This window comes from Oncorhynchus mykiss, chromosome 24 (genome assembly GCF_013265735.2).
Source record: "Oncorhynchus mykiss isolate Arlee chromosome 24, USDA_OmykA_1.1, whole genome shotgun sequence".
Classification (NCBI taxonomy): Eukaryota; Metazoa; Chordata; class Actinopteri; order Salmoniformes; family Salmonidae; genus Oncorhynchus; species Oncorhynchus mykiss.
Window position 1 is genome coordinate 1156452 of NC_048588.1, and position 20061 is coordinate 1176512.

Here is a 20061-nt window from a genome sequence, read left to right on the forward strand (position 1 = left end):
CTTATCAGAGGAGCTGACCCACTTTGCGGGCTGCATACTGAGCAGCGTGGCTGGCTGACGTCAATGCTCCCAACAGCCCAGGGGCTCGCTATGTGGGGAGGGTGGGCTGCGCAACGCCACGCCCAGCACCAGTCACTCTGTCTGTGTCCCAAATGGATCCCAACAGTGGCTGTTCCTTTATAAATGAGGGACAATGCGATGTGTCCTTGTTCAAGTTGACACAAGTGCATAGAGAGCTCAGCTTACAATGGTGATTTATACAGCTGGTGGACAGTGTGTGTGGTTGAGTATCACCCTGTCTGAAGTACAGAGGCATGGGGGGGTGAATGAGAGGGTGGCTTAATGATTATATCACACCTGCACCTTGAACATGTGATTCTGTGTAATGGGTCACCTTTCAGCTTGGTCCATGAACAATAAAGCAAGACATAGTGTAATAGTATGGGTGAAGGGGGTGTACCACTGTGAACAAATGTTAATTGACCCAATCACTGGTCACATATGATATGGCAAGTGTTTTCAAAGCAGTTAATTTGATGCCAGCCTCAACCCCAAGTGTGATTAAGAGGCTTCCTGATTAGTGCATGATCTAACACACACACACACAGAGAGAGAGACAAGCTCTTTGAAGTAGAAACATAAAAGCAACACCCCCTGCTGAATGGCACTTGGGTGACCTTTCCCTGACTGACCATCAACCACGACAGCACTATGGAGCGTCTGAGAGACTGACCGCCCGGGCAGTTCTGGGTATACAAAAGGAGACCTTTAAAAAAAGGGAGACTAGTGTGGCAGTGCATCCTCTTCTTTGAGGTTAAAACATGAACCACACAATGTCCTTCGGTGAGGTAAAACAAGAGGTGAGATATCACTGGGGGAACATTTATCTGTTTCTCTGTGCAGTGAGTCTCTTTTTAGTCCAGAGAGACTAGAACAAAATGACAAATAAACATTGTCCTCATCTAAGACAAGCAAAGCACAGGATGTCCCAATGTCCTTGTGTGCCTGCCTGATGTATTTGTAATCCTACGTTAATGTTTTCACTGGTCCATTTCCCCCAAAAAGTGTACCTTTCCCAACAATTGGATCGGCGTCATTATGGTGGCGATTTTGCCTTTGGTAATAACAACCACTACCTGCCACCACAACCGATCATCTTCTCTTACATCCACAGAGAGACAAACTGAGTCGTGTTGATTAGATATCAAACGGAACAAAACAGACTAAAACCGAGGAGGGACTACAGGGACTCATTTAACCAACGAGTAATCTAACCTAACAATTTAGATTACTCTCAGGTTCCCCTGAAACACTAAGAGTAGGGTTGCAAAATTCAGCTCACTTTCCAAAAATTGCCAGGACTCCAACCAGGATTTCTGGAAAACAGGGGGAATTTTGGAACCCTAGCGATGAGAAAGTACAGGTGTTTTTCTTGACCAAGTGACTTGACCAGAAAAAATGTCTGGTCTCTCATGACAGGTTATGGAGTCAGGAAAAAACACAAAAATGTCTGGCTTCACTGCACTGACCACCTACCTGCTATCTTGATGTTCATGTGTCCGTCCAGCAGCAGGTTCTCAGCCTTCAGGTCTCGGTGGACTATGTTACGATTGTGGCAGTACTCCACCGCTGATAGGATCTGCCAGAACTTGCGCCGCGCTTCTAGCTCGCTCAGTCGCCCGTGTTTGGCCAGGTAGTCTAGAGAGGGGAGAGGGATAGAGTCATATATATGTTCATCAGCTGGCATACATTCAAATCAAGGGTGGCTAGGATGCGTAGCCCTCAAACATGTACTGTAGGCCTGTGTGTGCTCCATGTCTTCTTCCTAGCTAAGGCTTGCTAGACTACACATTAGACCAAATCCATCTGTGTGCCTAACAGAATCCACACTCTGCTCATGCCTGAACAGTAATAGGCTAGTACAATTTCATTTGGGTTTGGTTTGCCATACGCCATGGTTGTAGAGTACAATCACATAGTGGCATGGAACACCTCAGCTCTCTCAACTATTCTTACAGTAACCACCCCTCCTCCGGCCAGCCTACAAAGGAAAGGACAGTGATGAGCCACAATAAGGAGCCTGGCCTGTGATTCTGTGGTCGGGTCGAGGCAGCAGAGTAAACACGGACGTAATCATGTGGTCAGTCACCACACCCAAGAGTGCTGGGTCAGGCCCTCAGACCTCAGCCAGCCAAGCCCTCAGACCATACAGGCCCAACTAACGCATACAGTGCTCGACTAACATATTCTAGCCCAGCCTGGCTAGCTCCGCTCAGCTTACAGCTGGAGGGCTGAGGTGAGCTGGCAGGGCTGGGCAGTGACAAACACATTAGCCTAAGCTTACTGTAATACACAGAAAACATTGAAAATGTCCTCATCAGCTAACTCAAGGAGGGGATAGAAGGAGGGTTACTCAGAACTGCCCTGTTGTTTGTACATTAGCACATAAGAGGGGGAGGGAGTGAGAAAGAGCCAAGATAACCTAACTCCAAAGTCCCTGGGTGCTTCAATGTCGTACAAAGAGCTGCATGACGCTCTTCTATTCTGACCCCTACGCTGCCTCTCTAAGGGACAAACGGGTGGAAACAAATTTTGGCCACGGACCATTTTCCTGAGACAAATGCAAACACTTGGAATCTATTTTGGGGCTCCAGAGTGATGCAGCGGTCTAAGGCACTGCACTCACTAGAGACCCTGGTTCGATCCCGGGCTGTATCACAACCGGCCGTGATCGGGAGTCGCATAAGGCGTAGGCCGTCATTGTAAATAAGAATTTGTTCTTAACAGACTTGCCTAGTTATTAAATGGAAGGTTAAATGAAAAAAATGTTTAAAATGTTGGGGTCTTGGCTTGTTTGAATAGTGTACATGTTAAAGAAACCTCCCCATCCATCTCCAAAGATCATGGACCCATCATGTCTCGATTCTGTTGATATTTCTTGAATTAGTATTCAGCGATGCTGACAAGTCCAAAAATTCTCCAACAGCAAACACTTCGCCCAAACTCTCACAACATCGCTGGGACCAAAAGGCTCCTTAACAGCTTTTACCCCAAAGCCACAAGACTGCTGAACAGTTACTCAAATGGCTACCCAGACTATTTGCATTGACCCAGTTTAAAAAAAAAATGTTTAAAAATAAATTCTACAACTTGCTTGATGTACATTCACTGGACTCTAACTACACACACACACTACTGCTACTACTTTGTTTATTATCTATGCATAGTCACTTTACCCCTAGCTCCAGTGCATTCGGAAAGTATTCAGACCCCTTAACTTCTCCACATTTTGTTACAGCTTTATTCTAAAATGGATTAAATAAATAATCTCAATCTACACACACACACACACACACACACACACACCATAATGACAAAGCAAAAACAGGTTTTTAGAAAGTTATAAAAAACAGAACCTTATTTACATAAGAATTCAGACAGACTAAAAATGGAGCGCAGGTGCATCCTGTTTCCATTGATCATCCTTGAGATATTTCTACAACTTCATTGGAGTCCACCTTTGGTAAATTAAATTGATTGGACATGATTTCGGAAGGCACACACCTGTCTATATAAAGATCCCACAGTTGACAGTGCATGTCAGAGCAAAAACCAAGCCATGAGGTCAAAGGAATTGTAAGTAGAGCTCCGAGACAGGATTGTGTCAAGGCACAGATCCGGGGAAGGGTACCAAAAAATGGCTGCAGCTTTGAAGGTCCCCAAGAACACAGAAGTTTGGAATCACCAAGACTCTTCCTAGAGCTGGCTGCCTGGCCAACTGAGAAGGGCCTTGGTCATAAAGGCCTGACAGAGCTCTAGAGTTCCCCTGTGGAGAACCTTCCAGAAGGACAACCATCTCTGCAGCACTCCAACAAATCAGGTCCCTCCTCAGTAAAAGTCACATGACAGCCCAGTTGGAGTTTGCCAAGAGGCACCTAAAAATGACTGACCATGAGAAACAAGATTCTCTGGTCTAATGAAACCAAGCTTGAACTCTTTGGCCTGAATGCCAAGCCTCACGTCTGGAGGAAACCTGGTACCATGTCTACAGTGAAGCATGGTGGTGGCAGCATCATGCTGTGGGGATGTTTTTCAGCAGCAGGGACTGGGAGAATAGTCAGAATCGAGGGAAAGATGAACGGAGCAAAATACAGAGAGATCCTTGATGAAAACCTGCTCCAGAGCGCCCAGGACCTCAGACTGGGGCGAAGGTTCACCTTCCAACAGGACAACGACTCTAAGCACACAGCCAAGACAACTCAGGAGTGGATTCGGGACAAATATCTGAATGTCCTCGAGTGGCCCAACCAGAGCCTGGACTTGAACCCAATCGAACATCTCTGGAGAGACCTGAAAATAGCTGTGCAGCAACGCTCCCCATCCAACCTGACAGAGCTTGAGAGGATCTGCAGAGAAGAATGGGAGAAACTCCCCAAATACAGGTGTGCCAAGCTTGTAGAGTCATAGCCAAGAAGACTCGAGGCTGTAATCGCTGCTAATGGTGCTTCAATAAAGTACTGAGTCAAGGGTCTGAATAGTTATGGAAATGTGATCAGTTTAATTTGAAAGACATTTGCAAACATGTCTAAAAACCTGTTTTTGCTATGTCAATATGAGGTATTGTGTGTAGATTGATGAGAAAAATAACATGAATTCATTTTAGAATAAGGCTGTAACATAATAAAATGTGGAAAAAGTCAAGGGGTCTGACTACTTTCCAAATATACATAATTACCTCAATGACCTTGACTAACCCGTAAGCATTGCCCATTGACCCAGTACCTCTTGTGTATAGCCTCATTGTTTCTATTTTATTGTGATACCATTTTTCCTTTAACATTTATTTGACCAGTTAAGTTGACGGAGAACACATTGTCATTCATAGCAATGACCTGGGGAATAGTTACAGGAGAGAGAGGGGGATGAATGAGCCAACTGGAAGCTGGGGATGACTAGACAGCCATGATGGTATGAGTGTATTTAGCTAATTATTATAACGTAAAATTTGAATTGTAACCATCCGCAAATTCCAAATCAAATAAAACTCGTCACGACTTCCTCCCGTCAATTACAACCATGAACAGATATAATGGGAGAGAGAATTAATCACTCTCATCAACAGCCTCTGGGGAACTCGTGTCATGATGGCATCTTCACACCTGCAACCAGCAGGCAGCCATGCATGCAGCTCTGTATTTCACACCCTCACATAGCATGGAGGGAGAACGACAGAGAGGAATGGGAACTCATTTCCCTCTACAGTACAAGGGCAAAATCACGTTCAAGACATTTCAACGATACAAAACATTTCAGGAGACCAACCAGAGTTCGAGTTTTAAAGAGTCTGAGTCATCTCAACAGCGTCAACCACCCTGTGCTCACACGAGAGGGTGAAAAAAATGAAAAATGGAGCAACTGCAAAGTTAGGCTATTCCTAAGGGAAATATCAAGCATTAACTCCATCAATCTGAATTATAATTTCCTCATATCCAGTTCATTATGCAAATGAGAATGCATACAGCTAAGGTTCCAGGAAACTGTGACATTATGGCCAGACTTCTACTTCTGATGAATGGTTAACTTCAGAGGGAATTAGAAAAACATGACACTGATTAGAGAGGGTGCCATATTCCATATTGTTTCCCCTCTTGACTGAGGCTTCACTTTGTCGCGTGTCGCTAATAAAAAATAAATAAAAACTCACTTGGCATGGGAATGTGGCGAGGTGCTCTGAATACAGAGATTGGGTGGGTGGGCTACTGCAGCTACACAACACAGCTATGTGATAAACCTCTCTGCATATACTGAGTAGTACGCCTACAGCGGCCTCTTGCCCTATAGTACCTAACCAATCCCTCGCTAGAGAAAGTCTGGACTTTGGATCCTGGATACCCATTTGGCTGGAATTAGCTGACACTTACATTGGACAATAGAAGTGTTGTTCACTGTGCTAGATACTATTTTTATTGCACTGAAATAGACATGAGAAATACAATATAGGGGTTGAGATGATTTTTGAATGACCACTCCTTCCTCTGTCCCCCATAGATACAATCTCTTTAAGGTCCATCAGTCAAGTATTGAATTTCAGCTTGTCGAAAGCCTCAAAGAAGGGCAGTGATTGGACAATGGGTAACAATAATAAATCAGACATTGAATATCTCTAAGCATGGTCAAGTTAATAATTATGCTGTGGATGATGTATTAAACCACCCAGACACAAAGATACAGTCGTCCTTCCGAACGGAGCCGCTTTACACCAGACACTGGGAGAGGAATTCACCTTTCAGCAGAATAATAACCTACAACAAAAATACAAATCTACACTGGAGTGGCTTACCAAGAAGACAGTGAATGTTCCTGAGTGGCCAAGTTACAGTTGACTTAAATCTACTTGAAAATCTATGGCATGACTTAAATTGCTCTCTAGAGCCTTGATCCCCAACACCTTGACAGAGCTAAGCCGTTCCATTCACACGCGAGCAACAGAGTCTGGTGCGCTCCAGAGTGCTTCCGCTAAGGGCTAATGACACAAAAAAAGCAAGCTTGTCACAGCAGCTACCGTCACACCAGTGAATGAATGAGTAATGCACTGCTTCAACGTCAGAAGGGGCAAGGAGGAGGACCAACAACATGGCAGCACAGTCAGGTGTACTCAGTCAAAGAAGTGCTGCATTCTGGGAGAAAGTGGGAGAGACGGGGGGGATGAATGATGAATCACAGGTCCAGGACAGGGTGTTAAAAACAACGAGGGAAAATCTCAGAAGAGCACCGTGTTCCAGTTCTGTTGGGTAGATTTGTAATCTCTTAACAGCTGCTCAGGTTTTGAAGAGATTGGAAAGCCGAGCGAGAGCAGGACCTGGCGTCCGTACATTTCTTAGCTGGCCGGCATCCAGACAGCCAAGCCAGGGGGAGCCTGCCCACTGAACAAGGGAAATAATGACTCTCTCCCGATCAATCCTGCAATGTCTCAGCTCCAAACTTATTTTCCTGAAATTTAGTACGGAAGTAAAGACGTGTAGCGTATGCGTACAATTCAACACTGCCTACCATGCCCCAGGTCAATCAGCCATCAAAACGATGCTACTAAGTGTCAGCTAGGTGAGTCAACAGTGTAGCCAAGCCTTTTCAGTTCAGACAAAAAACACCCGATACCTACTGAGTAACAGAATTAAAAAAATTATAGACCCAACTACTGCAGCGGACAATAGAAGTTGACAGCCAAAATGAATCTCACCGTGGCACACTCTCAGGAAGACAGATGTGTTTAGGCCTAGTCAATTAAACCCAGCTACTCTCCTGTAGTGTTTTCTTCTTAATATGCATGGCCTACATGTTTTTTTTTACCCCCTTTTCAAATTGATGTCCCCTTGCCTCTACCTCCCCACCCCCACCCCCCCCCCCTCCCCTCCTCCTCCTCCTCCTCCTCCTCCGCTTGGCGTTTCTGTTCCTCCTCATTATTTGTAGTTGACCCAATTTCTCCAGGTTTGATCCACTCCTGCAGCTTGTTGGGTGGGTGAGGCTGACAAGCCAGCAGACAGGTTGGCATGGCTGCTTTCACTGTGTCTGGCCCACCACCCTGCCAGACTCAAAGTCCATAGGGCTGGGATGGATGGATTGTAGAAATAGCCCTACTGGAACTAAGTCATTGACTTGTATAGGAACGTCCGTCTTAGTAATTCCAATTCTATGGGATGGACACGGACAGACAGACTAGATCTCCTCCCAGACAGCTAGCTAGTTGACACAGTCTGGGACAAAGCTGGATGGATACGGACCGAGAGCAGCAGGCTTATAAAAAGGTCTTCTAAGCAGTGATAACAGATAGGTGGGTGAAGTGCTTTCTGGTGATTGGATAAAGAACTGTGGCTTCACAAAGCCACTAACAGACACTACTTGACAGCCAGCTACTAAGTCAAGTAGCACAAATGTAGCTTGGTGGGTTTAGTGGATCTTTAGATTGATGTTAAGTGGAAGGAATGTCTGTTTATAGTGGAAGAAAACAGAACGTCATAATCCTGTTTACCTACGTCAGCTAGTGCTACTTGCTGGCGTCTGAAAATCTCAGTGATGATGAAAAGCATATAAATATGCATTATATAACCATTTTACATTGTGCAATAGGAACAATAAGTGGGGCCAAATGGTTCTGTAATACCTAGACATGATCAGTGGAGCAATCTAAGAATTCTCTGAAATTAGGTTACCCAAATGTACTGTCCGCCCTTCAGTTGGAGTGCTGCGCTGATGAACTATCAAGCCCAGTCTATTTCTATCATAATGGGCTTGTCGTGGGCTGATTGCAAGACAGGTCCTCCAAGCGCCACATAAGTCAATACAGCCCCAGAAAGAGTCCTGAGCCCTATGGACTTCCCTATGGGCCCTGGTCAAAAGAAGTGCACTAAAGGGGAATAAAGTGTCATTTGGGATGTGGACCCGGTCTCAATTCAGTCGACTTTGTTCCATTCACTCGCCACTACTCTGCACCCTTCTTTATCAGTCGTGGTGAAAACAAGATGGCTGTTGTTAGAATCAACACCAGTGTCAGGTCTGAGCTTGACCCTGGCATAACCCAGACACAGGGAGAAGAAGAGTGTCAAACAGTTTGTTTATTTAGTGCAGTATCGCTGCTTTGCACACACACACAAACACGTGATGACCATCCAAAATAAGGCATCAATCACTTGACAATCATTGCCACATTTCCCTACTCCGACCCTCTGTAAACATGCATTACTCTGACTAGGCAAAAATCACACAAACACACCACCTAAGAACTGAGTGTAAGAACAAAAAAGACCTGTCACATACAGTGCCTTCAAAAAGTATTCACACCAATGTACTTTTCCCACATTTTGTTGTGTTACAGCATGAATTTCAAATGGATTGAAATTAGATGGATTTTTATTTATTTTTTACACCTTTTTGTCCCCAATTTCATGATATCCAATTGGCACTAGTTACAGTCTTGTCCCATCGTTGCAACTTCCGTACAGACTCAGGAGAGGCGAAGGTCGAGAGCCAAACGTCTTCCGAAATAAGACCCTGCTTCTTGACACACTGCTCGCTTAACCCGGAAGCCAGCCGCATCAATGTGTCGGAGGAAACACCGTACAACTGGCGACCGTGTCAGCGCGCATGCACCCGCCCCGCCACGGGTGGTAGAATATTTATGTAATCAAGAAACGGTGCATTCGGAAAGTGTTCAGACCCCTTCCCTTTTTCCAAAATGTGTTACGTTACAGCCTTATTCTAAAATTGATTAAAATGTATGTTTTTCCTCAATCTAAACACAATACCCCATAATGAGAAAGCGGAAAATCAAACTGAAATATCTTGTAAGCATTCAGACCCTTTGCTATGAAACTCTAAATTGATTTCAGGTGAATCCTGTTTCCATTGATCATTCTTGAGCTGTTTCTACAACTTGGAGTCCACCTGTGGTAAATTCAATTGACTGGACATGATTTGGAAAGGCACACACCTGTCTATAAGGTCCCACAGTTGACCAAGCCAGGTCGAAGAAATTGTCCGTAGAGCTCCGAGACAGGATTGTGTCGAGGCACAGATCTGGGGAAGGGCACCAAAAAAATTCTGCAGCATTGAAGGTCCCCAAGAATACAGTGGCCTCCATCATTCTTAAATGGAAGAAGTTTGGAAACACCAAGACTCTTCCTAGAGTTGGCTGCCCAAACTGAGCAATCGGGGGAGAAGGGCCTTGGTCAGGGAGGTGACAGAGCACCAGAGTTCCTCTGTGGAGATGGGAGAACCTTCCAGAAGGATAAACATTGGCACGGATAAGGCAGACAACTTTGCTGAGTGCCCTGCATCACTTCACTTTGTTCCACGTGTAAAAAAAAAAAACTGTCATCCTTCATGTGTCAAGCAAGCACTCCCTTTCCTCCCTCTATACAAACAAATAAATAAATAAATGAGAGAACCAGAAAACGCTGCTTGTATAACCAAGATGGCTGGTGGCAACAGTGCTGGTTTTCATTGGAGCAGACCAGAGAGCATGGCGTGTCTGTTAGCGATAGAACATGCGCCTCATACCTCAAATGGTACATCAAGATTGGTTCTATAAGTCCTAATAGGTTACTTCTAGGGCTTCTGGTTTTGCCCTCCTTTCATGACCAGACTCTTATTCATTCTTCACGGCTAGGCTATCTAGCATTTTCATATCAATAACCGCTCCAGTCCAGTAGTAAAATCCCACCAATTGTTTGTCTTCCACTTTTTAAGGGGCAAAGGTTAAGCAACCCACTCACCTTGTGCACACCTTCGAGCACACAGAACAGGAGAGTCACTGTACCCATCTCTGCATTGCCTACAGTACAATGATGTGTCAAACATCATGCAACACAACTCATCAATACAAAAATCACTTTACATAACCATTGGGAAATGGCTTGCCTTGGGAAGAAGGCCTGTCTGTGAGGTTCATGTATTGTACAAAAAACGAAATGTGCTTTGGGGTAAAATAGCATTCACATTTCGCATCTTTACCTACATCATATGATATTCTCTTAGGTTTAGATTCTGTCTTATTTGGTGGGTATATAGAAGACAGGTAAGCCTGTAACAACTCTGCACAGATACAGAAGGGTATTTGAGGAAAGGCTGTTTTGACTGACCCCTGAACTGAAAATGGAGGTCAGACAAGCTCTATTAACCTGTGACTCCTCCTCCTTGCCCTCTCCCTACCCCAGTGGGTGCCATCCAAGTGGCACAACAACATAAACAAGGGTATTTGGACAAACTACCAGCCCTGTTTAGTCAAAACACAAGACCAGGAAATCATCTCTAAATTCACTATCTACGTGGTTCATAATCATATATGATAGAATTCTAATTCTATGGGTTTAACGCAATGCTTCTCACCTATGACAATCAATCTTCACTGAAAGTAGGATTAAGGGCAAGATATGCAAATGTTGAGGAGCTCAAGGGAAGATTTAATCAAATCATCTCATTGTCTCTCAACAGGTGGAGGCATTCCTTTGTCCTACTACCTGTCCTTAGACAATGAAAGAAGCCTTCCTTTTTGATTAAGCAAAAGCCTATCAGGAACATAGTGAGTACACCAAACATTATGAACACCTTCCTAATATTGAGTTGCACCCCCTTTTGCCCTCAGAACAGCCTCAATTTGTTGGGGCATGAACTCTACAAGGTGTCAAAAGCGTTCCACAGGAATGCTGGCCCATGTTGATTCCAATGCTTCCCATAGTTGTGTCAAGTTGGTTGGATGTCCTTTGGGTGATGGACCACTCTTGATACACACAGGAAACTGTTGAGCGTGAAAAACCCAGAAGCGTTGCAGCTTTTGACACAAACCCGTGCGCCTGGCACCCACTACCACAGGGGTTCCCAAACCTTTTCACCCACATTCAGCATTGGGGAACATCCCGCACCCCTCCTTCATGCGCGCCACATTTATTTATATGGGCACAAGCACTGTTCATGACAAACTGTTCACCCCCCTCTTGTTGGCAGAGAGAAAATGTTGCTGGTTTAAAGCACATTTTGTCATTGGCTGCAGAGAACATTTTGCAGTTTTAAAGCAAGTGTTCTTGCAATTCTATACATTTTGCCATGTCTAATGTGTATTCATGTGATATTTGAGTTATAAAACATTACTACAAAATCTATTGGCTAAAAAAACCTAGCCGACATGGGCTAGTTGGTCCGGACATTATCTAGAAGTTATAAATAGGTCTCTAATGTACGCCATGACTAACAATGACAAGAGGAACTGATGATGCACTACCTAATTTGTAAATTTGTAAGTTCCTTAAAAAAAATGTAAAAACACCCCCACGGGCACGCCCCACAGTTTGGGATCCACTATCATACCCCGTTCAAAGGCACTTAAAGATGTTGTCTTGCCAATTCACCCTCAATGGCACACATACAATCCATATTTCAATTGGCTTAAAAGGCTGAAAAATGCTTCTTTAACCTGTATCCTCCCCTTCATCTACACTGATTGCGATTTAGAGATTTATGCAAAAATTGTTCGACATTGTCGTCGGGTAAAAATTTGCTTGGTACGTCTGCGTCACTTACCGAAAATCTCCCCGTTCTTGGCATACTCCGTCACCAAGTAGAGCATGTTCTTCGTCTCCATTACCTATGAAAGAGGGAAGGAAACAATGAGTAAGCAATAAGCACACAGCAAAACAGATTAAGACCAATTTCAGCAATGACCTCGGTGCTGTTAAGATGTAAATTCATCTGATAATCCTTGTGCATGGATTCCTGGAATAGTATTAGGCTGGCTGACGTGGGCCTACTGAGAACCACAGAACAGTCTTGATGAAAGGATCATAAAGAACAAATGAATGAATGCAAACTTGCACTGATCAGCAGAGTAAACAGCTTATACTGGCTGCACACAACAATAACAAAAAAGTCATTATTTTTTTCGGAATTACAAAAATGACACAAATATGAGAGAACAGGAACGATGTTCTGTTCCATGGTTGAACAGTTCCTCTATTCCCTGTAGAGTGCCAGCGGTGTGTGTGTGGGAGGACACCAGGGTCTACATCCCAAATGGCACCCTATTCCCTATGAAGCGCACTTCTTTTGACCAGGGCCCTATGGGAAGTAGTGCACTACATAGCGAATAGGGTGCCATTTTGGGGCGCATACCCTGGTGTCCTCCCACACACACCGCTGGCACTATCAGTACAGAATTAGCCAAAGAAAACAACGGGATGAAGAGAGCTAAATTGAGAGAGCGGAAAAGAGATGCATTAATGAATCAGATACATTCACATCCCCCAGTGGTTCTTTCATGTAAATTCCCATCTGGGCACACTAACCCGTTGCTCTGCACCCTTTCTGACCAATATGCCACTGCCTCCATGACTTTATCAAAGACGCTGTAGGGATAACCAATGTGACTTTCCCCAGTGCCTTCCATAACATGTCGACCACATGGCACTAATCATCCAAATTCTGCCAGAGTACTCTGTCAATGATACAAATGGGGGAATGACATGGATTGTTGTCCCATGTAAAGGACAACATTATAGCCTACAACTTCTCTGTGTTGTTGTGAATGCTTGATGGGGACAAATAGGCAATATATTGATGAAGGTGGAGATGAGGAGTTTATTTGAAACAGTGAAGTGGCCGAAGCAAGAGCTGTGTGTGTGTGTGTGTGTAAAACTTGGGTCTCTGAGTCCACTGAGGGGGCATCCTGTGAAGCAAAGACCCCGGGGGGGGGGGGGGGGGGGGGGTTGGTTGTTTGGGGATGAGAGAGCGAGAAGAGAGCCGATGCCGAGCCTGCTGCCCTCTGTTCATGAGGCCTGAAAGGAAATTACTAATTGACCCAAGCTGTTTGAATGGAAGAGCTGTTGGAAATAATGGTACACAATGATTACACATCAATGTCTGGACCCGAGCCATTTGGTTGTGTAATAACAAACTGCTATTCACATTGCCAATGACCAAAGTGACCTAAAGTCTTATGTAATAAAGTGAAGTCTGGGGTGGGCTTTTCAGGTTGACTAGTAGGACCTCCTCTGATGATAGAGCTTGGCAGCTGAACATTTCTTTCCCCTTCTGCTATTAACACGAGAGGCTGAAACCTACAGTGCAGTTTGGGTGAAATTCTGTCAAGCACCTTGACACGTTGCTTGAAGATGCAGAGGGTTGGTTGTTTAGTCATTAACTCCGTCAGACGTCAGCTCTGATATCTATGAAGGTCTAGGACTGTGAAGGCCAGGTAGATTGGAGATGTTTGCTAACCTATTAGAAAATATCCTGAATGACCGTAGGCGTTTATACAAAAAACAGTGGTGTAAAGTACTTCAGAAAAAATACTTTAAGTCATTTTTTGGGGTATCTGTACTTTACTATTTCTAGACAAGTTTTACTTCACTCTATTCCTAAAGAAAGTACTTGTTACATTTTTAATGCTTAGCAGGAGAGAAAATGGTCCAATTCGCACACTTATCAAGAGAACATCCCTGGTCATCCATATTGCCTCTGACCTGGCGTCCTCACTAAACACAAATGCTTTGTTTTTAAATGTTGTCTGAGTGTTGGAGTGTGACCCTGGCTATCTGTAAAAACAATTATAATAATTAAAATTACGGTTTGGTTAATTATTATTCCTACTTTTACTTTTGATACTTAACTATATTTTAGCAACTATACTTAAGTATCAAAAGTAAGTGTATTTAGAATTTCACTCAAGTAGTACTTTACAGGGTGACTTTCCCTTTTACTTGAGTCATTTTCTATTAAGGTATCTTTACTTTCACTTAAGTATGAGAACAGAATTCCACCACTGACAAAAACCCAGAGGACCAAATAAAAAGGGAATGTAATGTTGCATACTGTTTTTTTAAGAGGAGCGATTTACCTGGTACAACTTGATGATGTGCGGGTGGTCCAACATTTTCATGATCTGTACCTCCCGGTAGATCTTCTCCAGGTTCACAGCATCTAGTTGGCTCTTGTCTATTATTTTAATGGCAACCTGTGGAACACAGTGATGAGTCCCTGGACAAAACTTTCAAAGGATTCCCTTGAGGTCTTTGTATGTAGGAAAATAAAATAACACTTTTTTGTAGGCCTACATTTTTAAGTGTCGCTTAGACTGAGGCAGATAATTCTAAAGACAAAAGGGGGAAAAAATGGTAAGCAGAAAGCCTCTCTCTCCATAATATAATTCCACAGCACTCTCAGTTCTAGCAAGCACAGACAAAAAAATAATAATCTCAAATGCTCTCCTATGTACAAAAAACTGTTTGCTGGAGGTAATCATAAACAGCTTTTATATTCCGTCACCCACACTGGGTGAGAGGCAAGGGCGGCAAACATTAGCAGAAGCTGCTGGAAAACAGGCCATTTCTTCATCCTTGCGAGAGTTGATTAACAGTGTGTCCATGTCATGATAACATGCAATATCCCAAGTCTCTCTCTCATAAACAGCATTTCATCACCAGGACTTAGAGATCCAAATGTCTGCGAGCCAAGCGAGGGGAGTAAACAAAAGCGAGGGGAGGCCTTTAATCATTCCACTCTAATCTTACCCAACACAACGCTTGATTAGATACATAGCACTACACTAACGCTCCTCTCGTTCTTCGTTATAAACAGAATACATTGACGCCTCGATCACACCTACCGCGTCATAGCGCAAAATGATATGCAGCATCATCTGGATATTTGTGCAACAAAAGTTCAACATTTACCTTCTGCAAACATTTCTGTCAAGCCATCCACACACAATTTGATGCATACGCCCAATATATCCAATGAGGTCAAGTAAGGTTGGGGGCATTCGTGAACTGAGGTCCGACTGATCACAAGATCATAAATGAAGGAGACCAATGAAAAAAAGGGAACAACAGGAGATGGATAGTGGTGTAATGATTATTGTGCACCATAGCAAACAGTCGCAAAACGTTTTGTAACAGAACACGTTTTGCAATGAAAACAAGAGTTGATGGACAAATTCACGTAGGTCCCTTGCCATTTGCTTCTGTTGGCTTCCGTTTTGTTCATACACCCTAGTTCTCCCATCGTTGTCCTACTGACTGACTGTTTTAACGCAACATGGATAGGCTAGGATTTCATCCCAAATGGCACACCATTTACAAAGTAGGGCACTGCTCAAAAGTATCACACTATGGGCCCTAGCCAAAAGTAGTGCACTACATAGGGAATAGGGTGACATTTGGAACACATCCTGGATATGGAGAGTCTGGACAACATGGTCAGAGGGAGAGCAGCAGAGTAGACCCATGTTCAGTGGCTTCAGCTGCCTCACAACATAAAATACAGTGAGGGTCATTCTAAGTACTGTACTGGTCTCTGCATGCTTATGACTCACGTTACATTCCGTAATGGTCATCAATTTGTATTCATCTGTGGAAGAGGGTGTCACATTGTATGTTATTCCTCGCTTGTTTCAACAAGTAGCCAGGCTTATGTTGGTCTTTGAACTGACCAATGTGACTCGCTTGTTTAGCTGAGAAACATTGCCACTGACTAGCTAAATAGATACATATGCTATTTTCAGAGGAATAGCACAGGACAGGACTCCAAGGTTCAGTGCCGAAATTGTTTAATTTTGCACCTTAGAGAGCTCTGTGAGCTCAAAGCTAATGAAGAAAGATGACCCATCTGTGTCCGTGTTAAAAACAAGCACAGTCACAATGGTTACTAGTCCCCCTGTGTAATCGCAGTAGAATAGAAAGCTCATGGTGTTCCGGACATTGAGGATGTTGCCAGTCAGGTGATTCAATCCAAACATGTCCTTCAAATGCAATTTTAACGAAACTATAAGATCTTATGATTTATGTTTATGTAGCTCTACTCAGCTCCATACACATCCTCAAAGAAAACATTTATGAATGTATCACACATTGTTGTCTTTCTTTTAAAAAAAAGGTATGACATTGCATTGGCCTATTCTAGATCCTTCATTATTAGACCAAATGTTTTGCTTTAAGAGAAAAGACTGACAAGAGACTATCAAACTACATCCCCTCTCCGTACTGCAGGACAGCGTTGCTCTGCATTGGTCGGAAAGCAGGAACTAAGGATGCACTGTGCCCTGTGATGTGTTGTCAGCTTGCAGGGCAAACTCTCCCATTGAGCAGTAGACTATCAAGGTGACTACCAATATTACAAGTTATTTCTAGTGTAAGCTGCTATCTTACTCAAAATATAATCAAGTGGGATGGAACAAGTTGGTCACGTTAGCTACCTCAAGCGATATGCGATACAGCTGCCTGGGGAAGCAAAACAATGGGAGGCACCTCGATACGTTAGCCAATTGGCATATCCCGGTGACATCCAGATGGAAACCAATACTATAAGTAGGGCTGTGACGATTATGGAATTTTGGATAACGATTAGGCCCAATTGTCATGCAAATGACCACGTTTATTGTCATATCTGTCATGTTAGTAGAGAAATGTGTTTAAGCTTTGAATGCATCTTAGAAAAGTTGCTATGACATATATCATGAATAAATAACAGCTTTGGTGACACCGCTGTTTCCAAAACAAATGATTTTGACCGATTGGAACATTACGAAATGATGCTTCTCCTCCCAACCGTGCCATTCTGCTCGTAAAATGATTAACAACTTTATGCACTTCTTGTAAAAATGAGTAAGTGTTATTGGGGAAACTACACTGCTCAAAAAAATAAAAGGGAACACTTAAACAACACAATGTAACTCCAAGTCAATCACACTTCTGTGAAATCAAACTGTCCACTTAGGAAGCAACACTGATTGACAATAAATGTCACATGCTGTTGTGCAAATGGAATAGACAACAGGTGGAAATTATAGGCAATTAGCAAGACACCCCCAATAAAGGAGTGGTTCTGCAGGTGGTGACCACCGACCACTTCTCAGTTCCTATGCTTCCTGGCTGATGTTTTGGTCACTTTTGAATGCTGGCGGTGCTTTCACTCTTGTGGTAGCATGAGACGGAGTCTACAACCCACACAAGTGGCTCAGGTAGTGCAGCTCATCCAGGATGGCACATCAATGCGAGCTGTGGCAAGAAGGTTTGCTGTGTCTGTCAGCGTAGTGTCCAGAGCATAGAGGCGCTACCAGGAGACAGGCCAGTACATCAGGAGACGTGGAGGAGGCCGTAGGAGGGCAACAACCCAGCAGCAGGACCCCTACCTCCGCCTTTGTGCAAGGAGAAGCAGGAGGAGCACTGCCAGAGCCCTGCAAAATGACCTCCAGCAGGCCACAAATGTGCATGTGTCTGCTCAAACGGTCAGAAACAGACTCCATGAGGGTGGTATGAGGGCCCGACGTCCACAGGTGGGGGTTGTGCTTACAGCCCAACACCGTGCAGGACGTTTGGCATTTGCCAGAGAACACCAAGATTGGCAAATTCGCCACTGGCGCCCTGTGCTCTTCACAGATGAAAGCAGGTTCACACTGAGCACATGTGACAGACGCGACAGAGTCTGGAGATGCCGTGGAGAAAATTCTGCTGCCTGCAACATCCTCCAGCATGACCGGTTTGGCGGTGGGTCAGTCATGGTGTGGGGTGGCATTTCTTTGGGGGGCCGCACAGCCCTCCATGTGCTCGCCAGAGGTAGCCTGACTGCCATTAGGTACCGAGATGAGATCCTCAGACCCCTTGTGAGACCATATGCTGGTGCGGTTGGCCCTGGGTTCCTCCTAATGCAAGACAATGCTAGACCACATGTGGCTGGAGTGTGTCAGCAGTTCCTGCAAGAGGAAGGCATTGATGCTATGGACTGGCCCGCCCATTCCCCAGACCTGAATCCAATTGAGCACATCTGGGACATCATGTCTCGCTCCATCCACCAACGCCACGTTGCACCACAGACTGTCCAGGAGTTGGCGGATGCTTTAGTCCAGGTCTGGGAGGAGATCCCTCAGGAGACCATCCGCCACCTCATCAGGAGCATGCCCAGGCGTTGTAGGGAGGTCATACAGGCACGTGGAGGCCACACACACTACTGAGCCACATTTTGACTTGTTTTAAGGACATTACATCAAAGTTGGATCAGGCTGTAGTGTGGTTTTCCACTTTAATTTTGAGTGTGACTCCAAATCCAGACCTCCATGGGTTGATAAATTTGATTTCCATTGATAATTTGTGTGTGATTTTGTTTTCAGCACATTCAACTATGTAAAGAAAAAAGTATTTAATAAGAATATTTCATTCATTCAGATGTAGGATGTGTTATTTTAGTGTTCCCTTTATTTTTTTGAGCAGTGTAGATATACTAAATATAACGTTGAATCACTCCTTCTCCTGAAAAGAGTAGTAAGACGATTATGTTCACGGTTATTGTCGGTTACACAATAATTGTGCCAGCCCTAGCTACAAATTATTTTTCCTTCACCCATCGAAACAATCACTTTCTTTTACAAGTTTTAACTAGTGCCATGCTGCTATTGTTGCCAGCTAGCCAGTATGAACTAACTAGCTGGGAAGGGCTCATCAGGATGACTGACTGAACCGAATCCATTCATCTCCACTTGACACAACTGCGCAACATTCATCTACAATTTGGGCACCAGGCGTGTCCGTATAGCCTATCCCTAGTCCATCCCGTCTTCCATCTGTTTCTGTAAACAAGCGCTGTAACATGGAAATACAGCCGTGTGGGAACCCTAACCCTATAAAAAGGTGTGTAGTAGTTTAACCTTTTGTTTCTTGTAAATTATTTCTTGCTGATATGAAAGATACATTCTTATGTTTCCAAAACCATACCGCAAGCGATGCATGTTAATAGCAAGCGTCGTGGCTCAACAAAACTCACCCTGTAAGGAAGACGCCTTCGTCCAATGACTCTTATGTGTAATGGAACTGAAAGTCATGATCAAGGGCTATTAGCGTCTGTGAATGGAGTATGTACACAGCAGCTCCACAGTGATTGTCCCAAGAAGAGGCAACAAAATCACATTATTATTGGGTTATGTAACTAATGCAATGCACTAATGCCATGCTGAATGCCCTAGATATTTATGTGGTTGTTTACACCAGTCTAATTCCAATAATCAAAGCTCGATGATGAGTTGGTCATTTGAATCCATTTTTTAGTACTAGGGCAAAAACCAACGCGCACTCAAGGTGGGCTCCAGGACCGAGTTTGAGAAACCCTGGTCTATGGGGTGGCTTGTTGAGCACATTATACATAACATTATACAAACGTCACACAATTGTTACTTCGAGTAACGAAGCAATGTAATGATCCATGGTCAAATAAAGGCAGTGTATTGCACAACATTGAGGTTGCAAAGAGATGGGATAATGATGTGTCTCATGAATCTGCTTCACGGTTAGGCTAACGTTAGCTACATCTAAAACTGGGTGACACCCAATTCTACTAGTTAACCATAGTCGGACAGTTTTGATTAACAAGTTATATAATAGTTGGTACTACTCTATTGCTTTCTTCATGTGTGGGTCAAAAGCTTTGCAAAAAAACGACCGTGTTTGCAACAAAGCAAGCTAACGTTAACGTTACCTAGGTGTGAAATAGTCGAAATATGTCAATGTCAAATGTGAACAGAATGAGTTAACT

General features: G+C 43.9%; 1 protein-coding gene across 2 annotated transcripts in view; it reads right to left on the reverse strand.

The window, feature by feature from the left end:
- LOC110503529 (serine/threonine-protein kinase SIK2) overlaps positions 1 to 20061 on the reverse strand; it is a 54442-nt gene that overhangs the window by 33720 nt on the left and 661 nt on the right. Inside the window, exons 2-5 of one of the 2 annotated variants that reach the window (XM_021581889.2) lie at positions 19297 to 19343; positions 14381 to 14497; positions 12070 to 12133; positions 1537 to 1698 (exon numbers count right to left, since the gene is read on the reverse strand). In XM_021581889.2, the coding sequence (XP_021437564.1) occupies positions 1537 to 1698; positions 12070 to 12133; positions 14381 to 14422 (268 nt within the window). In that variant the 5' untranslated portion in view covers positions 14423 to 14497; positions 19297 to 19343. The remainder of the gene's footprint in view (positions 1 to 1536; positions 1699 to 12069; positions 12134 to 14380; positions 14498 to 19296; positions 19344 to 20061) is intronic. The other variant, XM_021581888.2, reaches the window with a different exon arrangement.